This window comes from Toxorhynchites rutilus, chromosome 2 (genome assembly GCF_029784135.1).
Source record: "Toxorhynchites rutilus septentrionalis strain SRP chromosome 2, ASM2978413v1, whole genome shotgun sequence".
Classification (NCBI taxonomy): domain Eukaryota; kingdom Metazoa; phylum Arthropoda; class Insecta; order Diptera; family Culicidae; genus Toxorhynchites; species Toxorhynchites rutilus.
In genome coordinates this window covers 178,372,081-178,398,548 of record NC_073745.1, presented here as the reverse complement: position 1 = coordinate 178,398,548, position 26,468 = coordinate 178,372,081, and the positions used below count along the sequence as shown (strand labels likewise).

Sequence of the window (26,468 nt, the reverse complement as noted above, 5' to 3'; positions counted from 1 at the left end):
ACTCTATGTTTACAAACATGTCCAACTAAATATGTCGCATTACTGGTCCGTCCAATTAGCTAAATGTCGAGATAAGTGTAAATTACTGTACTTTCAATCTAGAAGCAATTTAAGAATTGGTGAAAATCAATAAGCTCAGAACAACTGCCAAATTCACATACTCATCATATCCTGGCAAACAAATTATGAAAAAATCAATTTGTGTTTTATTATTATTTTGGATATTGTTTTTGGAAGCATTGAACTGTATTTCCTAAACTCTTTTTTGGAAGGTTTAATGGCCCTGAAAAGCGCCTTGTTTTATGGAATGGTTCCAATTTAGAAAACTTAGTACTCGTGGTTTTGAAAAAAAAAACCATTTCGAACGCCCTCGATGCCGCCTTGTTCTGGATTTGCCACCAAAGCAGATTGTATAAAGAACAAACTTTTTTCTTCTGCTACCTGATGTCGTTTTGCGATTGCGTTTGCCACTCGCAGCCCACTTTGCCTGTTGTCTTGATGTCCACAGAACCTAATGTGTTCTGTTCCGAATGCGGGTTTTCTTATCGTCGCGAGCAGCTTTACCAGCTAACTCGATCACTTCGGCGGCCGAAACTATATAACGCCGGCTAGGTGGACTGGTGCACTGGTACTAACGCGCTCGGCCTAGCTACCTTTGCGGGGAACTCCAGATCAACACGGTTCGAGCGGGATTTTGCCTTTCCCTTCACTTTTCCTCCTTTACCATGTCCGGACATGGCTGCTTGGGTTGGTTTGTTGATGTGTTGTGATGCGAACCGATGTGGTGTACGGTTTGAATGAGAATGATCGTTACGGCAGCGGAGCGAGGATTTTTAAGCTGACTGGCTGACTCGAGAATTACGCATGTGTGAGACTGCAACCAATGTTTCGTTCATTTTTTTCTTTTTCCTTTCCAATCGTAGTTCATTCTATTTCGCTGCTGCTCTAGTTGCCCGTTTTGGTCGGTTCAATTTGAGGAGCACAAAATGGACCAATCAAAAATGGGCACATAGTGCATTTTGACATTGCTTGATATTTCACAATTATTCAATTATTTATCTCAAGAAAAATGAAATGTTATTCGTTATGATAGACGCGTAGATATTTTTCCTATCAATTGATGCAAAAACCTTTGCGATCTATTGAGAAATGCTCGAGTTATAAGCGTTCCAAATCTTGCATTTTTTCCTACTTGTCAGTGCCTAGATTTCCATTTCACCCCCTATATCTTCCGGTTAGACGTAGTCCTACGTCAAAAGGAGTACGGCAGAGAAGGCAGAGATTCATGTACTCTCGGAACGCTCCGGTACGCACTCCGCTGCCCTCAGCTGTGTCCCCGGAATAGCATCTCTTGCCACAATGATTCTGGACCTGCTGCTAACGGCCTAGAAAGTGTGCAACCCACAACACCAGGATAGCTCCCATGAGGCAACTCGAATCTCGCCATTAGGGAGTTAATTCTACGCTAAGACAACGCGAGACATCCGGACCAAGTGCAGAACTGCCAGGACAGGTACTGGACGTACCAGAACCAAGATTTTCATCTGTTATCAACGAGCAATAAGGTACGATACTCCTCTCTCCCCTCCCAACGACCAGCGACGGAGGAGCACATTGGGCTTATTAACCGAACATAAGAAAAAAAATTTCTTCATCAAATTCAGTTTATTTCTTCATTGAATCAGTCCTTTCTGCTTCGTGGTGTTAATGGTTTCTTTCGGAAAATTGCGTCTTTGTGTGAGTCCTCCCGAGATTGGAAGCTGACCCTGAGAGAAGAATAGACGAGCTAGCTGGGCAAAGTAGCGAGCAAAAGGTTACTTTCAACCTCCTCGTTAGAATAAAACCTTTTTCCCGCTAGCCATTCCATCAAAATAAAATAACGGATGAGTCATGAATAGGGAAACTAAATTCATGTCACGTTTTCCGCCACATGCGCTAGAGAGAGAGACAATCAGTTCAACAATAAACAATAAACCATCCATTAATGTTGTAACTACTTTTTTGCATCAGAAATCAAATTTTCGTTTCATTTTATATGGACGTAAAAATAAGATTGTGTACGCGGGTAAAGAGATTCGTGTCAGGGGGGAGAAGAAGAGTAGATTAAGTCAGTTGAATGAAGAGGCTGATTTGTATTCATTAGTCACGTCAATTAGAATAATCGTTGACTAGAATAGTTCAACAGTCATCTTCGCTCTTAACGCTCGTTAATTAATTGTCTAGTCAATTCAAATTATGTTGACGGCGAATGCCGAAGTAGTCATAGTTGAAGCGAAGCTACTGTGAAGAGAGTCGATTTTCATTTTTCATTTTCGAAGATTTTGGGCCCTGTTGGTAACATTTGAGAATGTATTGAAGTTTGCACAATTTAAATTAGTTTTATTATGCTCCAAAAGTCTTATGACATAGGCGATATGGGGTACATACTAGGGGGCGTTGCTGATTAATGGTCAGCTGCATCCCAATAGGAAGTATCCCGTGTCGGGCACACGTACAGAGCATTGGAGACAGCAACATCCCAATTACGAGAACACTTGTAATACTAACCTCGAGCCGACCGCGAGTAATCGGTTAAATCTTACTAACATTGATAATAAGAAAAATTGTCAAAATATTGAATTCCGGCCCCGTCAGGCTAACGCCATATGAGCCTTGATAAAAATATATATATTGGAAAAAAAAATAGGCGGCCAAAGTTGCATGATAGTTTTTTATATATTACTATTTTATGAAACTAGACGAGGTTTCCGGTGCTAAAATACATTTAATGTTATTTATAATGAAAACAGAAAGTTTCCGCGTTTTCAATCATTTTTCATGACGGTGCGTTTTACCGACACGGTGCATCTTACCCTGTGTTCCCCTACGGACCAACGATTCCTCTGGACCATAAACTGCAGCAAACAGTACATACGGTATGAATTGGCAGCTCTTGTACTGATTGTGGCTGCTCATCGGACCAAATAAAGCGATTTCGCTTATTAACGTATCTGGCCAATCAAAAATGTGCTTCATCGCTGAAGGAAATTTTTCGATGAAACATAAAAAAAACAATTTATAACACAGCATTGATTTTGAAAATATTGAAAATTGGAAGATATGTAAGCGTTGTTTGTAAATCTTAATATAATAAAATGCTAATGAAAATTACACAGCTTTAATTTTGACAAATGGGACGAATCACGCGTGATCTATCAAAACCAGTGCCCCGAAAAGCCAAACCAAAATTTTGAATTATTAATGTTCTGAAAAAAGTATTTATCCTTTCAGCACCAAACATTCACTCTGGGTCCGGGCGAAGGGAACCTTCGATCGCGACAAGATCTTGGCAAAACTGGAGTAGAAGATATGACTCAACTGGACGATCTCCATGAAGCTACATTACTATGGAATCTAAAACTGCGTTACGACAACGGTCTTGTTTACACGTATGCGGGGAGTATACTCGTAGCAATGAATCCTTACAAAATGTTTCCCGGTGCCTATGGTATTGAAATGGCAAAAATCTACTCTGGCAAACCATTGGGGGTACTACCTCCACATTTGTTCGCAATTGGTTCTGCCGCACACGCTTCGTTGCCATCCCCACAAGTTGTGGTTATTTCTGGAGAATCTGGATCGGGAAAAACGGAATCAACAAAACTTGTTATGCAGTACCTGGCTGCTGTTGTGCCAGGAGGTGGATCTGCATCTGCTGTAATTACCGAACAAATTTTAGAAGCGGCGCCCCTGTTGGAAGCGTTCGGAAATGCCAGAACAACCAGGAATGATAACAGTTCAAGATTTGGTAAATACCTGGAAGTATTTTTCAAATCTGGGGCAATTATTGGTGCTAAAATAACACAGTACTTACTGGAAAAATCCCGAATTGTTACTCAAGCTCCAGGGGAGCGTAATTATCACGTGTTTTATGAACTACTCGGTGGTCTTTCGGAAACAGACCGTACTAAGTACGGTCTTCTCGACGCAGATAAATATTTCTATTTGAACCAAGGCGGTTCTGATTGTTCTACCGGCCGAGTAGATTGGGCATCATTACAAGGAGCGATGCAAGTACTTGGAGTGTCTGAGAGTGAACAGGAAGGTATCGTAAATGTACTGGCGTCTGTCCTACATCTGGGAAATGTTTATTTCCACCGAAGACAACTCAGGCACGGTCAGGAAGGAGTTGAAATAGGATCTGACGCTGAAATTAAATGGGCTGCACATCTACTGAAAATACCATCGGAAGGTATTTTGAGATCACTAACATCCCGAATCACAGAAACGAGATCGGAACGATTGTATACACCACTAAGTATCGATCAAGCGTTAGACGCAAGAGATGCCCTTGCGAAAGCGTTGTATTCTGGCTTATTCAACTGGTAGGTAACAAATGACGGATTTCGCGCCAACTCGACCAGATGTTGGCATGACACTCAAAACTAAATGAAACTTCCTGGGAAGACCTTACCTAATTAGGCAACTAGGCGTACTTGGTTTTCCGAAAATTTATCTAGACTAACATATGGAAAGGGCTAAATATTTTTGATATTTTTTTTATATTTTTTTAATAATTTTTTTTTTACTCGAAAATGGTAAGTCCTACAAAAAAGTGATCTATGGAAGAGTTTTAGGAAAATAATTTAATTTTCAGAAAAATATACTGAACAAATATTTTTTGAAATCGATTTTTTCAGTGTAGAATTTCAAAAAAAAATTTGTGTTTTTTTTCGATTTTCTCAAAATTGTCATCTCAGATTTTGATGAAATGGTAGATCAATTGTACATAAATATTTGCCCTACAACTCTTGCATACATCGCAACTTGTGCATATTTAAGGCAAAAATGTTTTCCTAACAAAAACTTTTTCAAGATTTTTTCTTGAAAATTTTCTATTTTGCACAGCTGTAGAAAAAATCAATAACAGGTAGAAATGGATTTATGGTGACCCTTGGATGCTGAAGTACAGTTTTCAGCTTGTTTTTGTAGTCAAATACTATATGTTTCAATTCAGAGAGCAACGATAGCTCTCAAACAATAGCCATCTGCCAAAAATCTCTTGATCAGTCGGTCAGGTATTGTTGGGAGCACTGCAGATCTACTACCGCACGGTATGTGAAGTGCCACAAGGGTGGATATGTTTGTAAACAAACAAGGTTGACAGAGATAGGAGAGAGGTTGAGAATGAGAGATAGAGTTGCCAGAAGAAGAAAATAAAGAAATACTATACAAGTGGAATGTTATTGATAGTAGGAAATTTATGAAAAGGAAGTGTTTCTATAGAGCTGTATTAGATACGAAAATAATAGAATTCAGGACATTACACATAGAAATCTTGTAAGCATAAATTCAAATTAAATTTACAAGCTTTGAAACAATATTTATGGCACAGATACAACGAACAGGAATTTAACATTTCACACGGAAAAGTATTTGGAGCCAACGTATAAAACAAATTGTCGATCCACACGTAGAGAGTATATAGAGGAAGGAAGAAAGGAAGAGGAATTAAGAATTTAAAGGAACACTAATTGTAAGGAAAATAGTATCTTAAATGTATTTTTTTTAACCATAAAATAAATTACAGCTTTGATCGGCTGAAAAATTAAAGGTCGATTAACAAGGAAGTTTCTTTGTTCGATCCGAACAAAAATCAAAGAATTAGTTCGGATTTGATTACTCTTCGCAATGACATCTCGTAACACTAAAGACGATGTGGGTCATGAAAAGGCCCCATCCACTGCAAGTTCAGTATGCGTATATTGCAGCAAAGGTGAGTCGGATGATATCGACTGGGTACAATGCAAGAATTGTGAGCAATGGGCCCATTTTTCTTGCGCTGGTGTGGATGAGAAAATCGCTGAGGTTGATTGGCTCTGTTTGCGATGTGTTGCATCTAACGTTCAACAACTTAATGTTCCTAAGCCTGTGAAGCCGCGATCAAATAAAGGCAAAAGTGGATTGAGAAGTGATGCGGGTTCTGTTCGCGGCAATGGATCTGTTTCGGACCTAACTGAGCAGCAGTTTGAGGAGGAACAGCTAGCGCGTGAAAGAGCATTTGCGAAGCAAATGGAAATCCGTGAGTCTAGATTACGTCGAGAGATAGAATGGAACGGAAAGCAGTTGGAAATGGAACGGAATATGCGCAAGAGGGAACTTGAAGCGCAACGCTTGATGCAGGCAGAAAAGCTTAAACAAGAACAGGAGCTATTAGAAACACAGTTAGCAGATGAACAAGCATTCTTTATGCAGCGGAACGAGATTCGGTGTAAAATGAATAACAGTCTTCAAAAAGTTCAATCAGTCGTGGAAGAAGGAGCTGCGGTAGCTGAATCGTCGGAGCAGAAAGTGAAGGCTTGGTTAAAAGATCAGAACGCTGAGGAATCCCGGGGAAGAGATGTACGTGGAGCTTACAGTAAGGGTGGGAAGCCGATGGTCAACATTAAATGTAATGACTTGAAACTCCAAAGCCACCGTTTTGAAGAATCAAAAACACGAAGAAGAATGTGAGGGCGAAAATTTGTTGGTTCAGAGCGAGGTTGGTAGAGATCGCAGTTTAACGGGGGGTCAAGTCTTAAAATTAACTCGTGAGCAGATTGCTACGAGGAAAGTGATATCCGGCAACCTACCAAAATTTAACGGGGATCCGGAAACATGGCCGCTTTTTATAAGCTGCTTCGAGAATACAACCGAGGCTTGCGGTTATTCAAATATTGAAAACCTTGAACGTTTGATGAACAGTTTGGGAGAAGAAGCACTGAATGCTGTGAGAAGCATGGTGATACTTCCGGGTTCAGTGCCGGAAGTTATTCGAGATTTGCGCAGGTTATTTGGCCAGCCAGAGAAATTGTTGGGAATGTTGCTGAAGAAGGTAAAGAACGCCTCACCGCCGACGACAGATAATCTGCAATCATTTGTGAGGTTCGGCATAACTGTTAAGCAACTCTGTGATCATTTAGAGGCAACTCGCCTTCGTGATCATCTTCGCAACCCGCTTTTGGTGCAGCAACATGTTGAAAAACTGCCACCAGACTATCAGATGAAGTGGGTAGAGTTCAAACGTGGTAAGAAGGGAACACCACTACGATTGTTCACTGATTACATAACAGGGATCGGTGACGTCGCCTCCGAAGCAGTGGCCTACTCGTCACTGGACAACGATTACGCGCGATACTCGAAGAATAAATCTGCAAAGAAGAACGAGTTTATACACCTACACGATTTGGCGACGGACAGTGATGAGGGAATGCAGCATGAAAAGGCAAACAAACCATGCTGGATCTGTCAGCGAACTGATCACCGGATTAGATACTGCGACGACTTCAGGAAGATGAACATCGTAGAACGGTTGAGAGCTGTAGAGAGACTAAGGTTATGTAGCCTCTGTCTAAATAAACATGGCGACAAACCTTGCGGTTCCAAGATACGGTGTACGGTAAAGAACTGCAGAGCGAATCATCACACACTTTTACATCGCGTGGAAGAATCCGTGCAGCTACAGAAAGTAGAATGCAACGCACACAGAGGGGCAGATCGGTCGGTTATATTTCGCATGGCACCGGTGACGTTGCACTTTGGTAGCAAACGATACGATACTCTGGCATTTTTAGATGAAGGTTCGTCTACCACGTTGGTCGATGAAGATGTTGCATGTCGATTAAAGGCGGAAGGGGAACCTGAGCCGCTCATTGTTACGTGGACGGGAAACATTAATCGTTTCGAAAATAATTCCCGTAAAGTCGAGTTAATGCTGTCGGTAAAAGGATCAAAGGAAAAGATTCCACTAGAGAATGTTCGCACTGTATCAGAGCTTTTGCTCCCAAAACAAGACACACATTTTTCAGATGTTGTGAAGCGGTATCCACACTTAGCTGGACTCCCTGTGAATGATTTTCCAACAGGGCAAGCTGCGATATTGATCGGTTTAGATAATCTACATCTCTTTGCACCACTGGAGTCACGGGTTGGCAAACAAAACGAGCCCATTGCTGTGCGGTCTAGAATAGGTTGGACGGTATATGGTCCAGAGAAGCGGAAGCCGAGCGTCAGTACTTTCCTAAATTTGCATACAGTCACAGCAGTGAGTAATCAAGAGTTGCACGATTTAATGCGCAACCAATTTATGTTAGAGGAGTCTAACAGCGTGCGAAAACGATTCTGCAAGCTACGACTAAGCGGATAGGAGAGCATTTTGAAACGGGGCTGCTATGGCGAGAGGATGAGCGGCGCTTTCCCGACAGCTACCCGATGGCCCTGCGGAGAATGAAGGCTCTTGAACGAAAGCTGGAGAGAGATCCATCGTTGAAGCGAAATGTTTATCAGCAGATCAATGATTATCAAATGAAGGGCTACACCCACAAAATTACCGACGCAGAACAAGCGCAGACACCGGGCTCGTCGGTCTGGTATCTTCCAGTGAACGTGGTTTTGAATCCACGTAAACCACAAAAGGTGCGTCTGGTATGGGACGCTGCGGCGTCGGTCAAAGAAGTGTCTTTGACCACAGAACTGTTGAAGGGGCCGGATATGCTGGTACCACTCCCGAAGGTTATTTGCCAGTTCAGAGAACGCCCCATTGCATTTGGCGGAGACATCCAGGAAATGTATCATCAAATCCGAATTCGTGTGGAAGATAAGCAAGCGCAACGGTTCTTATTTAGATTTGACCCAAGAGAAGTACCTCAGGTGTACGTGATGGATGTGGCCACCTTTGGCTCCACGTGTTCGCCCTGTTCCGCGCAATTTGTCAAAAACCTCAATGCGGAACAATTTGCGGAGAAGTACCCGGATGCAGTGACAGCAATTCGTGAGAAACACTACGTGGACGATTATTACGACAGCGTAGACTCGGTAGAGGAAGCGATCCAGCGGGCCAAGGAAGTGAAGTATGTGCATTCAAAAGGTGGTTTTCACATCAGAAATTGGGTGTCAAATTCGAAGGAATTGTTATCGGAGCTAGGTGAACGTAATTAGGATGCTGCAGTCCATTTTAATCGGGATAAAGGTACAGAGTATGAGCGTGTGTTAGGCATTGTTTGGGAGTCTGTAGAAGATAGCTTCTGTTTCGCCACCGCGTCGAATACAATGTACAAGGAGTTTCTTGATAGCGGAAAATGTCCAACGAAACTAATTGTACTAAGCTTCGTAATGGCCCAATTTGATCCAACGGGGTTCCTTACCCCCGTCACCGTACGGGGAAAGATGCTAATACAAGATCTCTGGCGCACTGGCTGTGATTGGGATACGAAGATCGATGCGGAGTCGCTCGAGAAATGAAGATGTCTGATAAATATAATGCAGAATATCGGGTCCTTCAAACTACCAAGAAGTTATTTCGGCGGGGCCAAATCGAGCGAGATAGAGGGTCTTGAGTTACATATACTAGCTGACGCAAGCGAAAAGGCCTATGGGTGTGTGGCTTACTTTCGAGCGATTGTTAAGGGCGAAGTGAGGTGCGCATTGGTGATGAGTCGTTCTAAGGTGGCTCCACTAAAGCAGGTATCAATACCGCGCCTAGAGCTACTAGCAGCAGTTCTTGGCGCACGACTATCGCGAACGATTCATGAAAACCACAGTTTTGCGATTCACAGAGTCATCTTCTGGGTTGACGCTAGTGTCGTCCTTTCGTGGATTCGGTCAGATCAGAGGAGGTACAAGCAGTTCGTCGGTTTCAGAATTGGCGAGATTCTCAGTCTAACTAAAGTGAGCGATTGGCGTTGGATACCGACTAGACTAAATGTGGCTGATCAGCTAACGAAATGGGGTAAAGATCCGGAGATGCATTCCGACAGTGTGTGGGTACGAGGACCCACATTTTTATACGAAATCGAGCAGAACTGGCCAAAAAAGGAGCTACCGCCAGCAAACACAACAGAAGAACTTCGTATCCACTTATTATTGCACGAAACAAAAGGACAAGCAATTCTAATCGATGCAACGCGTTTTTCCAAGTGGAACGTGCTCGTTCGGACAATCGCGTCCGTATTTCGCTTCATCTCGAATTGCAAACGAAAGACCAAAGGGTTACCGATTGAGACATTGAAACCAACGGAACGACAGGCGAAGGCGTTGAAGCAGAATACAATGACCTGCATACGTGTACCGTTGCAACAAGAGGAGTATGAAAAGGCAGAACATTGTCTGCTAAAAATGGCACAGGCGGAAAGCTTCATCGACGAGCTGAAGGTGCTGAAACGAAATAAAGATAGACCAATAAATCAATGGCTTCCATTAGAGAAATCCAGTCCACTGAAAAAGCTGACTCCGCTAATCGACGAAAATGGCTTGATTCGAATGGAAGGCCGCTGCGAGCGAGCAGAAGATCTTCCGTTTGATTTAAGGTTTCCAGTAATTTTATCAGACAACTCAAGGATTACCAATCTGATTGTCCAGAACCTTCATGAGAGGTGTGGTCATGGATATCGACAAGCGGTGAAAAACAAACTCAGGCAGTCGTTTCACGTAATTCATGTGGATGCAGTGGTGAGAAAGGTATCGTCGGCTTGCATCTGGTGCAAAGTTCATCGTAATCGTCCTCAAGTTCCTAGAGAATCTCCGTTGCCAGTGCAGCGATTGACTCCGAATCTCAGACCATTCAGTTTCGTGGAAGTTGATTACATGGGACCATTTGAAGTGGTTGTTGGACGGCGCAAAGAAAAACGCTGGATAGCAATATTCACATGCATGGTAACGCGAGCGGTGCATCTAGAGGTGGCTCATGGGTTAACCACGCAGTCCTGCTTGATGGCTATAAGCCGTTTCATCTGTCGTCGAGACTGGCCGATCGAATTTATTTCCGATAACGGTACCAATTTTCAAGGGGCTAGTAAAGAGTTATTTGCGCTGCTTGAAAACATCGTGTTCGATTGTGCAGATCAATTCACTAATGCGAGGACTAAGTGGAGATTCAATCCACCTACGGCACCTCATATGGGGGGTGTGTGGGAGCGACTGGTTCGCTCAACCAAAGAAATTTTGAAGGCCCTAGATGATGGTAAACGACTTACTGATGAGATTCTCCAGACGTGCATCGTGGAAGCAGAGGACATGATAAATTCACGTCCGCTTACGTACGTGTCACAAGAATCAGATGAAATGGAAGCGTTGACGCCAAATCATTTCCTGCGGGGCTCTCGATCCAGCCTCCGAAACGCAGCGATTCCACCCCCGTATCCGGCTGAGGCTCTTCGAGATACCTACAAACGATCACAACAGTTAGCGAGTGAGCTGTGGCAACGCTGGATCAAAGAGTATGTTCCGTCATTGAATCAACGCACAAAGTGGTTTGGCGAAACGAAACCACTGAAAGAGGGCGACTTGGTGTATATTGTCGAAGGCAACAACCGGAAGTGCTGGGTCCGCGGAATAGTAGAAGAACCCATCGTGTCTAGCGATGGACGTATACGGCAGGCATGGGTGCGTACCAGAACTAAGCGATACAAGCGTGCTGTAGTGAACTTAGCCGTGCTGGAGTTAGAAGCTGGTAACACCGAACTGGACATAACTTCCGGACCAGGGTTACGGGTCGGGGAATATGTTGGGAGCACTGCAGATCTACTACCGCACGGTATGTGAAGTGCCACAAGGGTGGATATGTTTGTAAACAAACAAGGTTGACAGAGATAGGAGAGAGGTTGAGAATGAGAGATAGAGTTGCCAGAAGAAGAAAATAGAGAAATACTATACAAGTGAAATGTTATTGATAGTAGGAAATTTATGAAAAGGAAGTGTTTCTATAGAGCTGAATTAGATACGAAAATAATAGAATTCAGGACATTACACATAGAAATCTTGTAAGCATAAATTCAAATTAAATTTACAAGCTTTGAAACAATATTTATGGCACAGATACAACGAACAGGAATTTAACATTTCACACGGAAAAGTATTTGGAGCCAACGTATAAAACAAATTGTCGATCCACACGTAGAGAGTATATAGAGGAAGGAAGAAAGGAAGAGGAATTAAGAATTTAAAGGAACACTAATTGTAAGGAAAATAGTATCTTAAATGTATTTTTTTTAACCATAAAATAAATTACAGCTTTGATCGGCTGAAAAATTAAAGGTCGATTAACAAGGAAGTTTCTTTGTTCGATCCGAACAGGTATCGAATAATTGTTGTAGATTTAGTTATCTATCGAGAGTCACTGTAAGTCACTGTAGATATGATAATAATAAATGGATTGTATAGATACCTAAAGGATGAATAAAATGGCTCTGCAGTTTTTGAAAATTACCAGTCGTGACCGGCAGCAAATGTAAAGTGGCGGAAAAGAAATAGCATTATTTCGTTTATGCGTAACCATCAGAATTTAACAAAGGAAATGTGACATTGTTTAGCAACATGAGTCAAGCCGTGATCTTCAGGATTTGCAAGGATTACAAATGCAGAGCCGATATTAACCCCATCTCGTATTGTGTTCCAAAGAAAAAAACGCCAAAAAAACTAGCCAAAATATTGAAGCTCCGTTAAATGGTTTGGGGTTCAATAATGCATACGTGTGGTAGTGTTGGCAATAGTTAGAAAATGCATCAGTTTTGGCTGAGTATAAATGGAGTAGTGCCAAAACTGATACCATTGTACTTATGAGAATGATGCTAATGCTGATGCACTTGCCAATACTACCGCACCTATGCTATATTGATTTTACTTTCTAACAGTAGCCGTACAACTCAATATAACTTACTTATTATTTAATGTTATATTTCAGAAGTGGTATTGTCCAAGCAAAGCCTTTAAAACCATCGACAATCATCGACAAGTAACCGTGTAAATACACAGACCATTTGATGGCTTCAATATTTTGTTTAGTGTGTCGTTTTTTCTTTGGAACACACCTATTGTGCCAAATCACTGCCAAACAAAATTCACAAATTCGCATTGTAGTATCCAAAAGATGGGTATGACCTAGTAAGCGTATTTTTTCAATTTCTGTTAACCGACATAGTTTATTACGGTTACCTTGGGCTTGTTAATACCAGCACTGCATTTGTAATCCTTGCAAATCCTGGAGATCACGGCTCATGTTGTTAAACAATGTCACACTTTTCTTTGTTAAATTCTGAAGATTACACAGAAACAAAATAATGTTATTTATTTTCCGTCACTTTATATTTGCTGCCGGCCACGACTGGTAATTTTCAAACAACTGCAGAGCCATTTTATTCATCGGTTAGGTATCTATACTCATTTATTATTATCATATCTATAGTGACTTGTTGTGACTCAAAATAAATCTACAACAATTATTCGATACCTGACCGACTGATCAAGAGATTTTTGGCAGATGGCTATTGTTTGAGAGCTGTCGTTGCTCTCTGAATTGAAACATATTGCATTTGACTACAAAAACGAACTGAAGACTGAAAACTGTACTTTAACATCCAAGGGTCACCATAAATCTATGTCTACCTGTTATTGATTTTTTCTATAGCTGTACAAAAAGCATTATTTCGTTTATGCGTAATCATCAGAATTCAACAATGAAAAGTGTGACATTATTTAGCAACATGAGTCATGCCGTGATCTCCAGGATTTGCAAGGATTACAAATGCAGTGCTGGTATTAACCCTGGTAAATCTTGAAAAAGTTTTTGTTAGGAAAACTTTTTTGCCTTAAATATGCGCAAGTTGCGATGTATGGAAGAGTTGTAGGGCACATGTTTATCTACAATTTATCTGCCATTTCACCAAAATCTTAGATGTCCATTTTGAGAAAATCGAATTTTAGTTTTGAAATCGATTTTTTCCAGTGTAGCATTTCAAAAAATACTTTTTTCTGAATATTCAATTATTTTTCTCAAACTCTTCCATAGATCACTTTTAGTAGGACAATTTTCTAGTACAAAAAAAATAAAAAAATTGTAAAAATATTGGGCCTTTTCCATTTGTTAGTCTAGATAAATTTTCGGAAAATTAAGTATGCCAAGTTTCATAATTAGGTTATAGTTCTTCACGCCCAGAAAGTTTCATTCGATTCTGAGAGGGTCATACCCGGGGCTCTGGCAACCCTATCCCAACCAATGCAAATTGAGCGTAGGCAGCATAAAACAGGGCTCGCGCTTAGGGGGCTCACGTATTGCTTAATGTTTGGAGTCATATATGTTAATATTTGCTTACGTTGTATAGTTTCCTTTGGCAAACGATGTTTGGATACCCATCTGGAAGCTTTCTTGACGATTTACAATTAAAATCACGTGGAGCACTTCATTTTTAATTTTATCTTATGATTTCTATGTTCATGATGTTCTATGCTGGCTACAAAAAGGCGGCAATTTTAGCAATCCCTTGGTCATGCCAATCCCATAGACGAGTTGGTGCGAAATCCGTCAAATCTTTCAGAAATATTATATTATTAACAAAAATCATTGCAGGTTGGTACTTCGAATAAATTCTATCGTTCACAAGGCTGGTAGTCATGATGCACATCGTATATCAATCCTTGATATTTTCGGTTTTGAGAATTTGGCAGAAAATTCTTTCGAACAGCTGTGCATTAACTATGCGAATGAAAGCTTGCAGCTTTATTTCAACAAACATGTATTCAAATTGGAACAAGCAGAGTACGCAAAAGAACGTCTTGATTGGACTCCGTTGGAATGGGATGATAATCTGCCAGTAATTCACCTGCTTGCTAAAAAACCCGTCGGAATTTTCCATCTTTTGGATGACGAATCAAACTTTCCTAGGGCAAATGATATGAGTTTTCTTGAGAAATGTCATTATAACCATGCATTAAGTGAACTTTATTCTAGACCTAGAATCGGTGCTCAAGAATTTGGAATAACTCATTATGCTGGGCAGGTATGGTACTGCGTGGAAGGCTTCCTCGAGAAAAATCGTGATGCTTTGAGAATGGATGTGATTGAGCTTTTGAGCTCAAGTACCGAAACGCTTGTCGGTGAAATGACCAAGCAATTGAGGGCACAGCGTGATTTTGGCAAAACTTTACCGCGTGGGATCAACGGTAGATTTGTCACAATGAAACCAAGAACTCCAACGGTCGCTGCCAGATTTTCCGATTCGTTGCAACAGTTATTACAATCGATGGCCAAGTGCAATCCATGGTTTGTAAGGTGCGTCAAACCTAACAACGAGAAACAAGCTTTACGGATGGATATGCCCTGTGTTTTGCAGCAATTGAGATATTTAGGCATGCTTGATACGATCACTATCAGACAGCGCGGTTACCCTGTTCGGCTCAGATTCCAACATTTTGTTGAGCGATACAGATATATGTTGAAGACACCGTTACCACGTGGAACTCCGTATCGAGAGTTGTGTCGTTTTGTATTGGATTCATTGTCAGGCACCAGCACGGAAGGCCCGGATTTCCAGTTGGGTGCAACAAGGGTGTTTCTGAGAGAGTATCTCCATCGAATGCTGGAAGCGGGTCGATCAGAAAGACTACGCATGGCAGCGATTATTATTCAGAAAAATGTCCGTGGCATGCTTGCTCGCAAGCGAATACAGCGCCAAAAACGAGGAGCTGTGACAATCCAGAAAACATGGCGTGGTTACCGCGATAGAAAGAAATACACTCTACTGAAGAATGGAGTGATGAAAGCCCAAGCTTTGTACAGGGGACATGCACAAAGAATCCGCTATGCCAAACTGAAAATAGAAATGCAACGACGACGTGATGCAGAGAGAATACAAAAAGAACGTGCGGCTCAAAATTTCGCCAAAGAACAGGAGAGGAATTCAGTTCTATTGGATATTCCGGCCGAGTTGGCATTCATATTCTCTAAATCAGAAAATTGGTCCGGTCTACAATACGACCGCTATTTAGTTAAAGTTGTCGGGACTGTTCCTGGCCCTCCAACGGCATCCGATTTACCTTCTGATTTAGACCAATTTGCTTTCGGAAAATTCAGCTCAGTATATTGCAACGGAATGAAAATTTCATCTCGAAGAGATGTGATAACAGTACCATTTTTATCGAGAGCCGCTGCACGAGATCAAGATTTTAAAGATGCAATAGCAATATTTAAGTTGATTTTGAGATGGAGTTCGGATTCGTTAAATGATCAGAACAAACACAAACTGATGGCGGATTATATCGTTCATAAAGGGTTATCGTCACGTGGTTTGAGAGATGAGATTCTTGTACAAATTTGTAATCAAGTATATAAAGCGGAAGAATCTTACGCAGAAAAATTGTGGTTATTAATGTCCCATTGCTTATCGGCGTTTCAGCCTGGATCAGCATTCAACAAATATCTTATCAAATTCATTGTTGATAATGCCCCACAAAACACAAAAGAACAATTGCTGAAAAAAATTTTGAGAAATGATACAACTACTCAAGCAAATTCATGTCGACTGTTTCCCCCTTCCTGGTTAGAATGGAAGGCATCAGCACGACTTGCTGATACAGCACTGGGATTAGTACTGCCGGATGGGGTAATGCAAACTGTTGCGGTTGACTCTTGGACAACGTGTGAAGAAGCCGCAGCTTTGGCAATTTCATCACTAGGTATTCCAAACTTGGGTTGGACTGTGGTGATTGACGATAGTGGATTAATAATAGATTCATGCGGAATGGACTATGTGCTTGACTTGGTGTCAGAGAAAGAAATCAATCCATCATTTCCTGCGGTTCGCAATGATTTACTAAAATGTGGCAGTAGAAACCAACACATTACAATGACGGAGCAAGACATCAGTCGTAAACGTCCACAGGTACCGCCTCCAGAACCTCCGTCTCTCAAACGAATGTCTGAATTCCAATTACCACCAGCTATACCCAATACACTGATAACTGACAGCAATCTGGATGGAATTGAGATACGACCTTCGTACACCCATCAGATAGAATCTATCACGAGGAAAAGCTCGCACGATGCCATGTCACGAAGCAAAATTCTCAAAGATCATTATTTTGACTCAGAAAAGTCCAGATCTAGATCACTGGATGACTTATTGGGTACAGATTCAAACGAAATTATTGCAATAAGTGGACCAGAGACTTTGAATTCGGTTATAACCGAAAATCGTCAAAATGATCACTATCAATCGAGCGATGGTATAGCTCCGCTAAGAGAATCACAACCGAGATATGTTAAATCACAATATGCTGGGAAAAGACTAGCAGGTTCACACTCTAGCAAATATATTGAAAAATCCGAAATGACTATTCGCTCTTCAGCGATGTCTGACACTAGTGAAGCTCCGTCGCTAGCAAGCCACGTAAGACGAGTGCGTGTTCCCTCGCAAGCGTCTGATGTGGATCAGTTTTTAGATGATTTATTCAGTCCTGTTTTAGACGGATCGTTAGATGAACTATCCGATGTGAGGTCGGTAGCCGCCAGTATAAGAGGTAATGCAGCAGATGCAGCTACAAACGTTGGACCTGTTCGCATGATCCAGGAAAATATAGAAGATTTATTACGTTCAGTGGAAATTTGCCAAACAGTATCAGGCTTACGTGATAAGAATCAAATGCTTAAAATTATCAAGGGTGGCGGAACGACTCATCAGTCCAAAAACAATGTTTCAAGCGGGTTTTCTCCAAACGGATCCAACTATAATGCATCACCAATTTCTCCAGTTTCATCTGCCACTTCAAGTTCGCTCCTGATGATGCGGTCAGTGAGTCCAGAAGTAGTAGTGCCTGTGTTTAATGTATCCCCCGGGGTTGACACTGCTACTTACCAACATCAAGTTCAACGGGCATTTTTGCAGTCTGCTATGGCTCAAAATATTCAAATACAGCAACAATTAATTGCACAAAACCAAGCACTACAAACACTTTTAACACAGCAAGATCCTTCTTCTTCACCCAATGTGCAGAATCTGTCCCCAAAACAAACCGTATCGCATTCTCCACCAACGCCACAGCTGTCCGCTCGCAAATCTATCATAAACACAAGATCCGATTCAACAACCACGTCATTATCTGAGTTACTACGAAACCGGAAAGATTCTTCATCTTCAAATTTAATCCCGCCTCCTCCACCTCCACCGTTGCCTCCACCTTTAGAAATGAAGGATCCATTGGAGGTACGACCATTTCTCGATCCATATGGTAGAGCAAAAACGGTACGAATTGGAAAGTGGAGATGGCCTCCCCCCCAGGGTTCCACTAATGCAGAGAGCGAGGAAAATTTTACCCACTTCAAGATGCGTCAGATTAATCGCAAAACAACACCGCAGCCACAAAATCATAGCAATGTCCAGTCTCCGGTAGGCTCTCCCAGTGGTATTGAATGGGACGAATTTGAAATAGAACAGCAAGTTAACAGCAACAGAGGGAACGTTCACGAGTCAATTGATCAGCATCAAAAATCGAATCAAACGAACCGCGTATCGAAGCGTAGCTTCGATATTGGTGCCGACCGACCTTCTCCAAGCAGTGTCGGAAAACTGAAATTGAGCAATGAAATGAGGCAACGTTTAGAACAAGTGACTGCTGGGCATTCGATACGATCGACCAGCACTCGCTCGGATCGAGCCGAAAAAGTACCAGCCAAACTTGAAGAAACTCGCAGACTAATTCTGGAACAACAGTTGTCCGGAATAATAGCTGTGCAAAATTCACATAACACCCAGCCTGAATTACCGTCGGTGAAAAATCAAGTTCAAAAAATGGAATCTAATAAAAGAAGCACTCAAACGTCATGGCCTACGGTAAGTTCTCATCATGTATTGCGAAATTATGTATATCCTCAAAAACTAGGCACATTCTCCCTATTTCTTTATATTCAATTTTCTTGTAATCTTAGCGTTTCTGTCGAATTTATTAGGATTTGATATTTAACATAGTTGCTATTTTTAACTAACCTACTTTCTAGTTGTGTTTACTAGGTGCTACCAACATACAGTGGAACCCCGATTATCCGCGAGCGGATGTAAACCTATAGGCCTTCCCCGAATTTGTCAATGAATGATATGCTCATGCACTATTGTTTTGGTCATGGTTTTCACATTATCTAAACACTGGGGTACACGACTTTACATATGAATAGTTTAATGATTTCTGTATCGATAATACATAGTTTTCATGCTGATAAATCTTTTTTTCGTGTTTGGAGCTCATTCTTAGTCCTTTATAGCGTTATCTGCGATTTTAGTTATACGCGTTGAACTAGCCAGACTATTTCGCGGATAATACTGTATTCCCATTTAACATGATATGTGCGAGTGACAATTTTATGCCTTTGCCTCCACACTAAAAAAGTTCGATTTCACAACCTTTTTTGTAGTAAAAACCGTTTGGGGTCTTGAACAACAAAAAGTTGAGCTATAATATCGATTTTAGAGGTATGTGGACGCAGGAAATGGGCATATACCTTAGTCGGGGGTATTCTTGCTTACGCCGAAATTTATTCCCTAACACGGACTTCCAAGTCAATTTGCCTGGAGGAATCCGCTTGTTTTTGTGCAGAATATATTCCCTCAACACGTACTTATAAACTGAGGAGCCTGGGAAAGTCATCATTTAAGATACTAGAGGCGAATGAACCTTTAAGTTTAAAGTCTATAATAAAAAAGTGGAAATGAAGTTGTTGATTATGCGGGCCGGGGACACTTCTGTACCCGCATGATTGTTTTTTTACGTACACATGAGAGATGTAATAATTTCAGAGGGAAATGTAAAATACGATGCTCGTTTGACAATTCTTCCATTCACATGTTTTGGTAGTCCTAGGCATCATATCAAACGTAAAAGGACGGCCATCAAATTTACTTGTAACATATTCTATTACAATGCATGAATTGATCTTACATGGTAATTGTTCAAACTTGTGGGAGATACGAAATGGATAACAAATACTATTGAAATTTATAATTAACTAGCTAACCCGGCAAACTTCGTTCCGCCCAAAATTTGTTTTTTGTTATTAATACCTTCGAACATTCACGTTTTCTTACTATGAGCAATTTCATGGGTCCAATCGCAGAACTGTTCATTGATTGATCTTTTCATCGACCCCGTTGAATTTACCTTTTACTATAAAATTCCTAGTATTTTTAACCAAACTCATCATTATAATATCAGATTATTTTCAGACACAGTTCTCGTTCAAGATTTTTCAACCACTTGTAAATAACATGTTTCTCCGTTACATGGAATAAATGTTTTATACAGAAAATACGATCGAATAAAGACAAAGAAATTTGTGTTTCATTTGTACGACAACCCACCCTTAGCGAGCGGGAGGAGTGTCTAACTACCATAGAAACATTCATTGCATCCTAAAACCTCCACATGCCAAATTTGGTTTCATTTGCTTGTTTAATTCTCGAGTATTTCAGAAATTTGTGTTTCATTTGTATGGCAGACCCCCCCCCCTCTTAGAGAGGGGGGTGGAGTGTCTAACCACAATAGAAACATTTATTGCACCCTAAAACCTCCACATGCCTAATTTGGTTTCATTCGCTTGATTAATTCTCGTGTAATGCGAATAATTATACTTAACACTAGAACTACCGACAGTTTTTACATACATTTTTCTACCTAACCGATCATTTTGACCAGTGTGATATTTAGTTGTCAAAATATAAAAATTTTAAAGGATATAAGCTATATTTAGAAATAGTCATAACATTATTAGAAAATATTGAATAAAATTTAAGATAAATTCTTGTGAACAAATGATACCACCGGTCATTTTGACCGGTTGGTGGTTCTAGTGTTAATGCCCGTAATTAGTTCCAATCTGATGTTCTCAATAAAAAAAAAGTACAGCCATCTTATTCTTTAAATTCTTAATTCCCTGACTCTTCAAATTACTTTCAATGTAACGATTCGACTAACGATAATTTCGGTGTTATTCCAATAAACCAATAACGGTATCAGTTATTATCCTTTGAAAAAGTTGCAAATCGTTGTCCAATTCGATGAAATAGAAATAATAAAGTATTGTAACAATATTTTGTCCCAGATTCTTCCACCTGCACCTGCAGGACCAGCACCTCCACCACCAATCCGGCCACCCAATACAACACCTCCGGCACCACCGCTTCCAATTCATATGAATAGCAGCCCTAGTTATTCACCCCAATCACAAACAAATCTGCAAGAAATTCCTTCGTTCATTCAACGACAAGAACGGGATACGTTTGGCGCAAAGGAGCTTTTTAACGATTCATGGAGTCGTGCAGAAGCTGCTAAACTAGAACAGGTTTATGAAACAAGTATGAGATGCTTATATTTATACTTTTTGATAAAATATCACAATGATATCCATTTTTTTGTATAGATTTGAAAAAAGAAGCAGCGATACAACGTGAAAGATCACGATCACGCTCAAGATCGAGAGATCGTGATAATTTTTCGGAATCTGTCTGGGATCGTTCAGAAGTGGAGGGTCCCCCATCTACCAACGACGATCGCGAGAACAAGGAACGAGAAAAACGAGAGCGAAACTATGAGATGTCTCAAATTCAACGCGAAAAAGAAAGTAACAAAGTGTATCAACCAGCACATCCAAAGGAAAAACCCAAACCAATGAAAAATAGTCGTCAGACTGTTGCCACATTTAAGACTCACATGGCACAAAAAAGTGTGCAAGAGAAGGAACGGAAATCATCAACAACAACGGTGGCGTCACATAACAATGAGCACTTGGGCGAAGTCAGTGTAATGGTTAATGATCCACCTACACCAATCCTTCCAACACCGGTATCATCGTTGAAAACTCCGGCATCTGTTTGTCTCACTTATAATAAGACATCGTGGAAACTCCGTGTACGCAAAGAGGTGTTCCGCCCTAATGAAACAGTTAACACGCCAGCTGCGCTGGATTTACTTTTTCTACAAATAACTTCTGATGTCTTCGGTATAACTCCATGCCTTCGAATATCACCCCAAGAAAGGCGCGCAGCAATAAACTTGTTAAATGGTCACGGCGTAATGAGTGACAATATATTCGGTCAAAATAGATCTATAGTCAAAAGGCATCTGTTAGATATGGCTCGCAGCTGGCCACTGTATTTCTCACGATTGTTTATTCTGAATGCATCACCTTCTATTGCTAGTGGTACATTACTAGCCGTATCACATTCGGGAGTATTTCTGGCGAGAAAGGAACAAGATGTTATATCTGTTCATAAATCAACACCATTCAATGATCTACAAAGCGTTACGACACTTCCTCGGCCTCTAGCTTTTCAACTTACGATAAGGAACGGGAACCGTGTAATTCTTCATGCGGCAAAAGCAACAATTATACAGAATATGATACAATCCTTTCTGGTGGAATATCGACAGGTATGTATGATTCGCTATCTACTATAAATTACGTCCTAATCTGACTAGAACCAATACCGAAATATCAATTGCAACCTTTTTTTTTTAAATATTGGTTTTTTTTTTATTTGATTGTTAAAGGTAAGTTTATTTCCATTTTATTGGTATCATAACTTCCTTGAAGTTTTTTACTTCAGGTTTAAACTATAAATTGATTCTATATCGCTATTTGAAATCAGATTTTCTTCATAAAATATCATCAAAACACACGGTTCCTGGTTTAGTTCTCTCATTTTCGAGTCTTCCTGATTTACACCTCCATTGCATTCATTGCAAAGCTCTGTTTTTCAGAGTGATTTGATCAGGACTTAACATAAACCCAGAGAAAACAATCCAATGTTGTACGTCACACGATTCGTTTCCCCCAAATACACATTGCCCCTTATCGCGTATTGAATGCATATATATTCTATATGTATATTATATATACATATACATATATATATATATATATATATATATATATATATATGTAAGTATATATATGTATATTACATATATAGCTCCATGTATGGGTGCCACACACGTTGACGCAAATAAACATCTTTGACCGTATCGACGCATGTGATTCGCTGCTGAAACGCAACAAAATCGACCCGTTTCTGAAGCGGATGGTGACTGGCGATGAAAAGTGGGTCACTTACGACAACGTGAAGCGCAAACGGTCGTGGTCGAAGCCCGCTGAAGCGGCTCAGACGGTGGCCAAGCCCTCATTAACGGCCAGGAAGGTTCTGCTGTGTGTTTGGTGGGATTGTCAAGGAATAATCTATTATGAGCTGCTTCCCTATGGCCAAACGCTCAATTCGGACCTGTACTGCCAACAACTGGACCGCTTGAAGATAGCACTCATGAAGAAGAGGCCATCTTTGATAAACAGAGGCCGCATTGTCTTCCATCAGGACAACGCCAGGTAACTAGAGGCGAATGAACTGCAAAGTTTAAAGCCTCTTAAAAACAAAGAAACAAACAAACAACGCCAGGCCACACACTTCTTTGGTGACGCGCCAGAAGCTCCGGGAGCTCGGATGAGGTGCTTTTGCATCCGCCGTATAGTCCGGACCTTGCACCAAGTGACTACTGTAATGTTCCGTTTTCGGATTTACTTCGGAATGCGTCTACACTCTTTGTCGGTATGAATACAACTAACGGTTCTTTATTATGACCAATATGAATACATAAACAAGATGATAAACAAGGTAGTCTATTTGTGATCGGTATATGTGTATATGTGTCCTATGATATATATTTTATTCGACACTACATTCCTCCATTTGTTTAACGTCAATTATTTGACTAACCTCGTAGTCATCTAGATAGGCTGGTGGCTTAGTGATGCGATGAAGTCGTTCCGCTGGTTCTTTCGCCGTTTGATCCTCGTTGATGATTACTTGAGTTTCAGATCTCGCTTCAGGCTCCTCTTGATTATGTTGTGATGAGGTGGCGCCTTCCAGACCGTTCGTGAAAAGCTTTTTAAGATGGGAAGTATTCCTGTGTATTGATCGATCAGAGTCTTTTGATTTCAATACTACATGCGAACCCTTTTTCTCAAGTATCGTCAACTCTTCTGGACTGAATGGAGTTGACAGCTTGTTTTCTTTTTGAGGCCGTTTTGCGAGAACAGTGTCACCAACTGATAAATCACTAGATTGAGCATTTCTTTTCTCATTTGCATACTCTGCTCCTTTTTGTTTATTTATGCGATCACGATCGCTGATCTCCTCAATCGTATCTCCTTTTTTATCATCAATCCTGGAAGTTTGTCTCGCAATATCCGCCCGAACATTAAGGCCGATGGTGCAACCCCAGTAGTTGAATGTGGAGTAGAGTTATGCATCAGAACGAACATTTTCAAGTCCCATTCCCAGTCTGATCCTTCTGTTTCTTGGCTTATCTTAAGCCTTTTGCCTATTGATCGATTGATGCGCTCAACTTCCCCATTTGCCTGGGGCCAGTAGGGAGTTGTCCTTCTATGTTCTATTCCGAACTGAATTGTTGTAGCTCTGCGCTGATGAATTGAGGGCCATTATCCGTTTTTAATGATTCCGGCATCCCGAAACGACAAAACGTTTCATGTAATGCTCTTACAGTCAACGTGGCCGTAATCTGTTTCATGATTATGATTTCGGTGAACCGACTGTGATAGTCTATGAGAACGAGCAAATTGTGACCGCTTGGCAATGGTCCGAGAAAGTCTGCTGCAATGTGGGTCCAAGGATGTAGGGGCATCTCAGTACGCTTCAGCGGCTCTGGATGATCAGGAGCTGACACGAGAGTGCAAGCTTCACATTTTCTTACAAAAGATTCAATTTCAGAATCCATCCGTGGCCACCAAACTTTTTGTCGTAGTCTCCTCTTCATCACTACCATTCCAGGGTGCGATTCATGAGCTATTTCAAGCGTCTGATGACGTAACAACTCTGGTAGTACAAGTCTATCACCTCGCAATAACAAATTTCCTACTTGACAAAGTTCCGTTTCAAATGTTTTGAATGTTTTAGTTGTGTCATTCCATATTCCAGTGTTCAAACTAGTAATTACTTGTTGTAACGTATTATCCCTCAGCGTTTCTGCTTCAACCTTTCCTAGAGTGATTGCTTCTGGCACACTCATTCGTGCCACTTGGTATATGCAAGCATCACCAGCAACATCAAAATCGATTGGTTTAGCGATGGATAGTCTCGAGATTGCGTCTGCTAAGTTTTTAACCCCTGGCTCGTATACAATGTCAAAACTGTAAGCTTGGAGTCTCAATACCCATCTCTCTATTCTTGCGTTTGGTTTAGTGCGCTCCTTGAATAAAAACTGCAATGGTTTACAATCCGTTACTAGCCTGAAACGTTTACCAAGAAGGTACAAATGGAACTTGTCGACGGCCCAAACTAGCGCCAGAGCTTCTTTTTCAGTTTGAAAGTACTTTTTCTCTACATCGGTAAGGGCTTTGCTAGCAAATGTGATGATTCTTGTTTCAAGTGAGCTATTTTGCTGTAAAAGGACCGCTCCGATTCCCGTAGGGCTTGCGTCGGTTTCTACTATACACAAGTCTTTGGGACTGAAGTAGCCGAGAAAATCAGTTTGACAAACAACCAATTTAATTCTATTAAACGCTTCTTGTTGTTCATATGTCCACTTGAAAATATTTCCTGTTCGTAAAAGATCTCTTAAGATCTTTTGTCGGCCAGATGTGGTATGAATCGACCAATATATGTAATCAGACCAAGAAAACTACGGAGTTCTGGAACATTTCTAGGTTCTCTGAAACTTCTGATAGCTTCGATTTTACTTTCAGTAGGACGAATACCATTTTCGGACAATTCATGCCCCAGGAACTCCAATCGTGTTACGTTAAAGATACATTTCTTTTGATTAAGGAGAATGTTATACTGTTCGAACCGTTCGAGTAAATTTTTCAGTCTCCGGTCATGTTCTTCTTGAGAGCGTCCAACAACCATTATGTCGTCTAAATATACTATCACTCCATCGAGACCAGCAACGATAGACTCCATAACCTTCTGGAAGATCTCTGGAGCGCAGCTTATCCCGAACATCAAACGTTTATATCTAGTTGAATTGTGAATAGGGAAATAATAAAAATAATAATACATTATATAGATGAATATTGTTTTTATTGAACTATTACCGAACATTTATCAGACACAAATGACAACCATTTTACCTGAAAAGTCCTTGTTTCGTTACGAATGTTGTTATCTCTCTGGATATTTCGGCAATTTCAACTTGATGGTAAGCTTCTTGAATATCCAATTTGGAAAACCGAGTCGCCCCATCTATTCCGCTGAACAGTTCTTCTATGATGGGAAGTGGATGAATTTCTCTCAGAACGGCATTGTTGGCGCGCCTCATGTCGACACACAATCGAACTTCTCCCGAATCCTTAACTACCGGAACAATCGGTGAAACCCAAACCGAAGGTCGATCAACTCGTTCTATGATGTCCTGTTCCAACAAATAACGTAGTTTCTCCCCAATTTTGTCTTCGAGGGCAAAAGGTACTCGGCTTGGCTTGGCTTGGTTTCTGAACACACATTTATTATTTTTCACCGTTATTTCCTATCATGCCCCCACAACACATCTCACTCTCTCGTTCTCGCTCAAAAATGATGTGAGTGTATTGTATAACGGGGTCTCCGAAATTATTCTAGATCACACCAATACTTCTTCACTCATCTCACTAGCCATGTACATTTCTGATTACCCGCCGCCATTTTAAT

General features: G+C 40.9%; 1 protein-coding gene and 1 long non-coding RNA gene across 6 annotated transcripts in view; both read left to right on the top strand.

Annotated features, from left to right (window-relative positions):
• Window positions 1-26,468, top strand: part of LOC129771060 (unconventional myosin-XV) — a 124,680-nt gene that overhangs the window by 23,439 nt on the left and 74,773 nt on the right. For all 4 annotated transcript variants that reach the window (XM_055774346.1, XM_055774347.1, XM_055774348.1 and 1 more), the window contains 4 exons: window positions 3,271-4,364; window positions 14,357-18,614; window positions 20,873-21,125; window positions 21,191-22,200. In XM_055774346.1, coding sequence (XP_055630321.1) covers window positions 3,271-4,364; window positions 14,357-18,614; window positions 20,873-21,125; window positions 21,191-22,200 — 6,615 coding nt within the window. The remainder of the gene's footprint in view (window positions 1-3,270; window positions 4,365-14,356; window positions 18,615-20,872; window positions 21,126-21,190; window positions 22,201-26,468) is intronic.
• On the top strand, window positions 10,975-14,350 carry LOC129771065 (uncharacterized). Of its 2 annotated transcripts, XR_008742271.1 has the most exons (4): window positions 10,975-11,774; window positions 11,830-11,970; window positions 12,025-12,048; window positions 13,418-14,350. It is a non-coding gene; the product is annotated as an uncharacterized LOC129771065 (long non-coding RNA). The 2 variants fall into 2 exon arrangements; XR_008742270.1 differs by having other exon boundaries at window positions 10,982-11,774; window positions 12,025-14,350.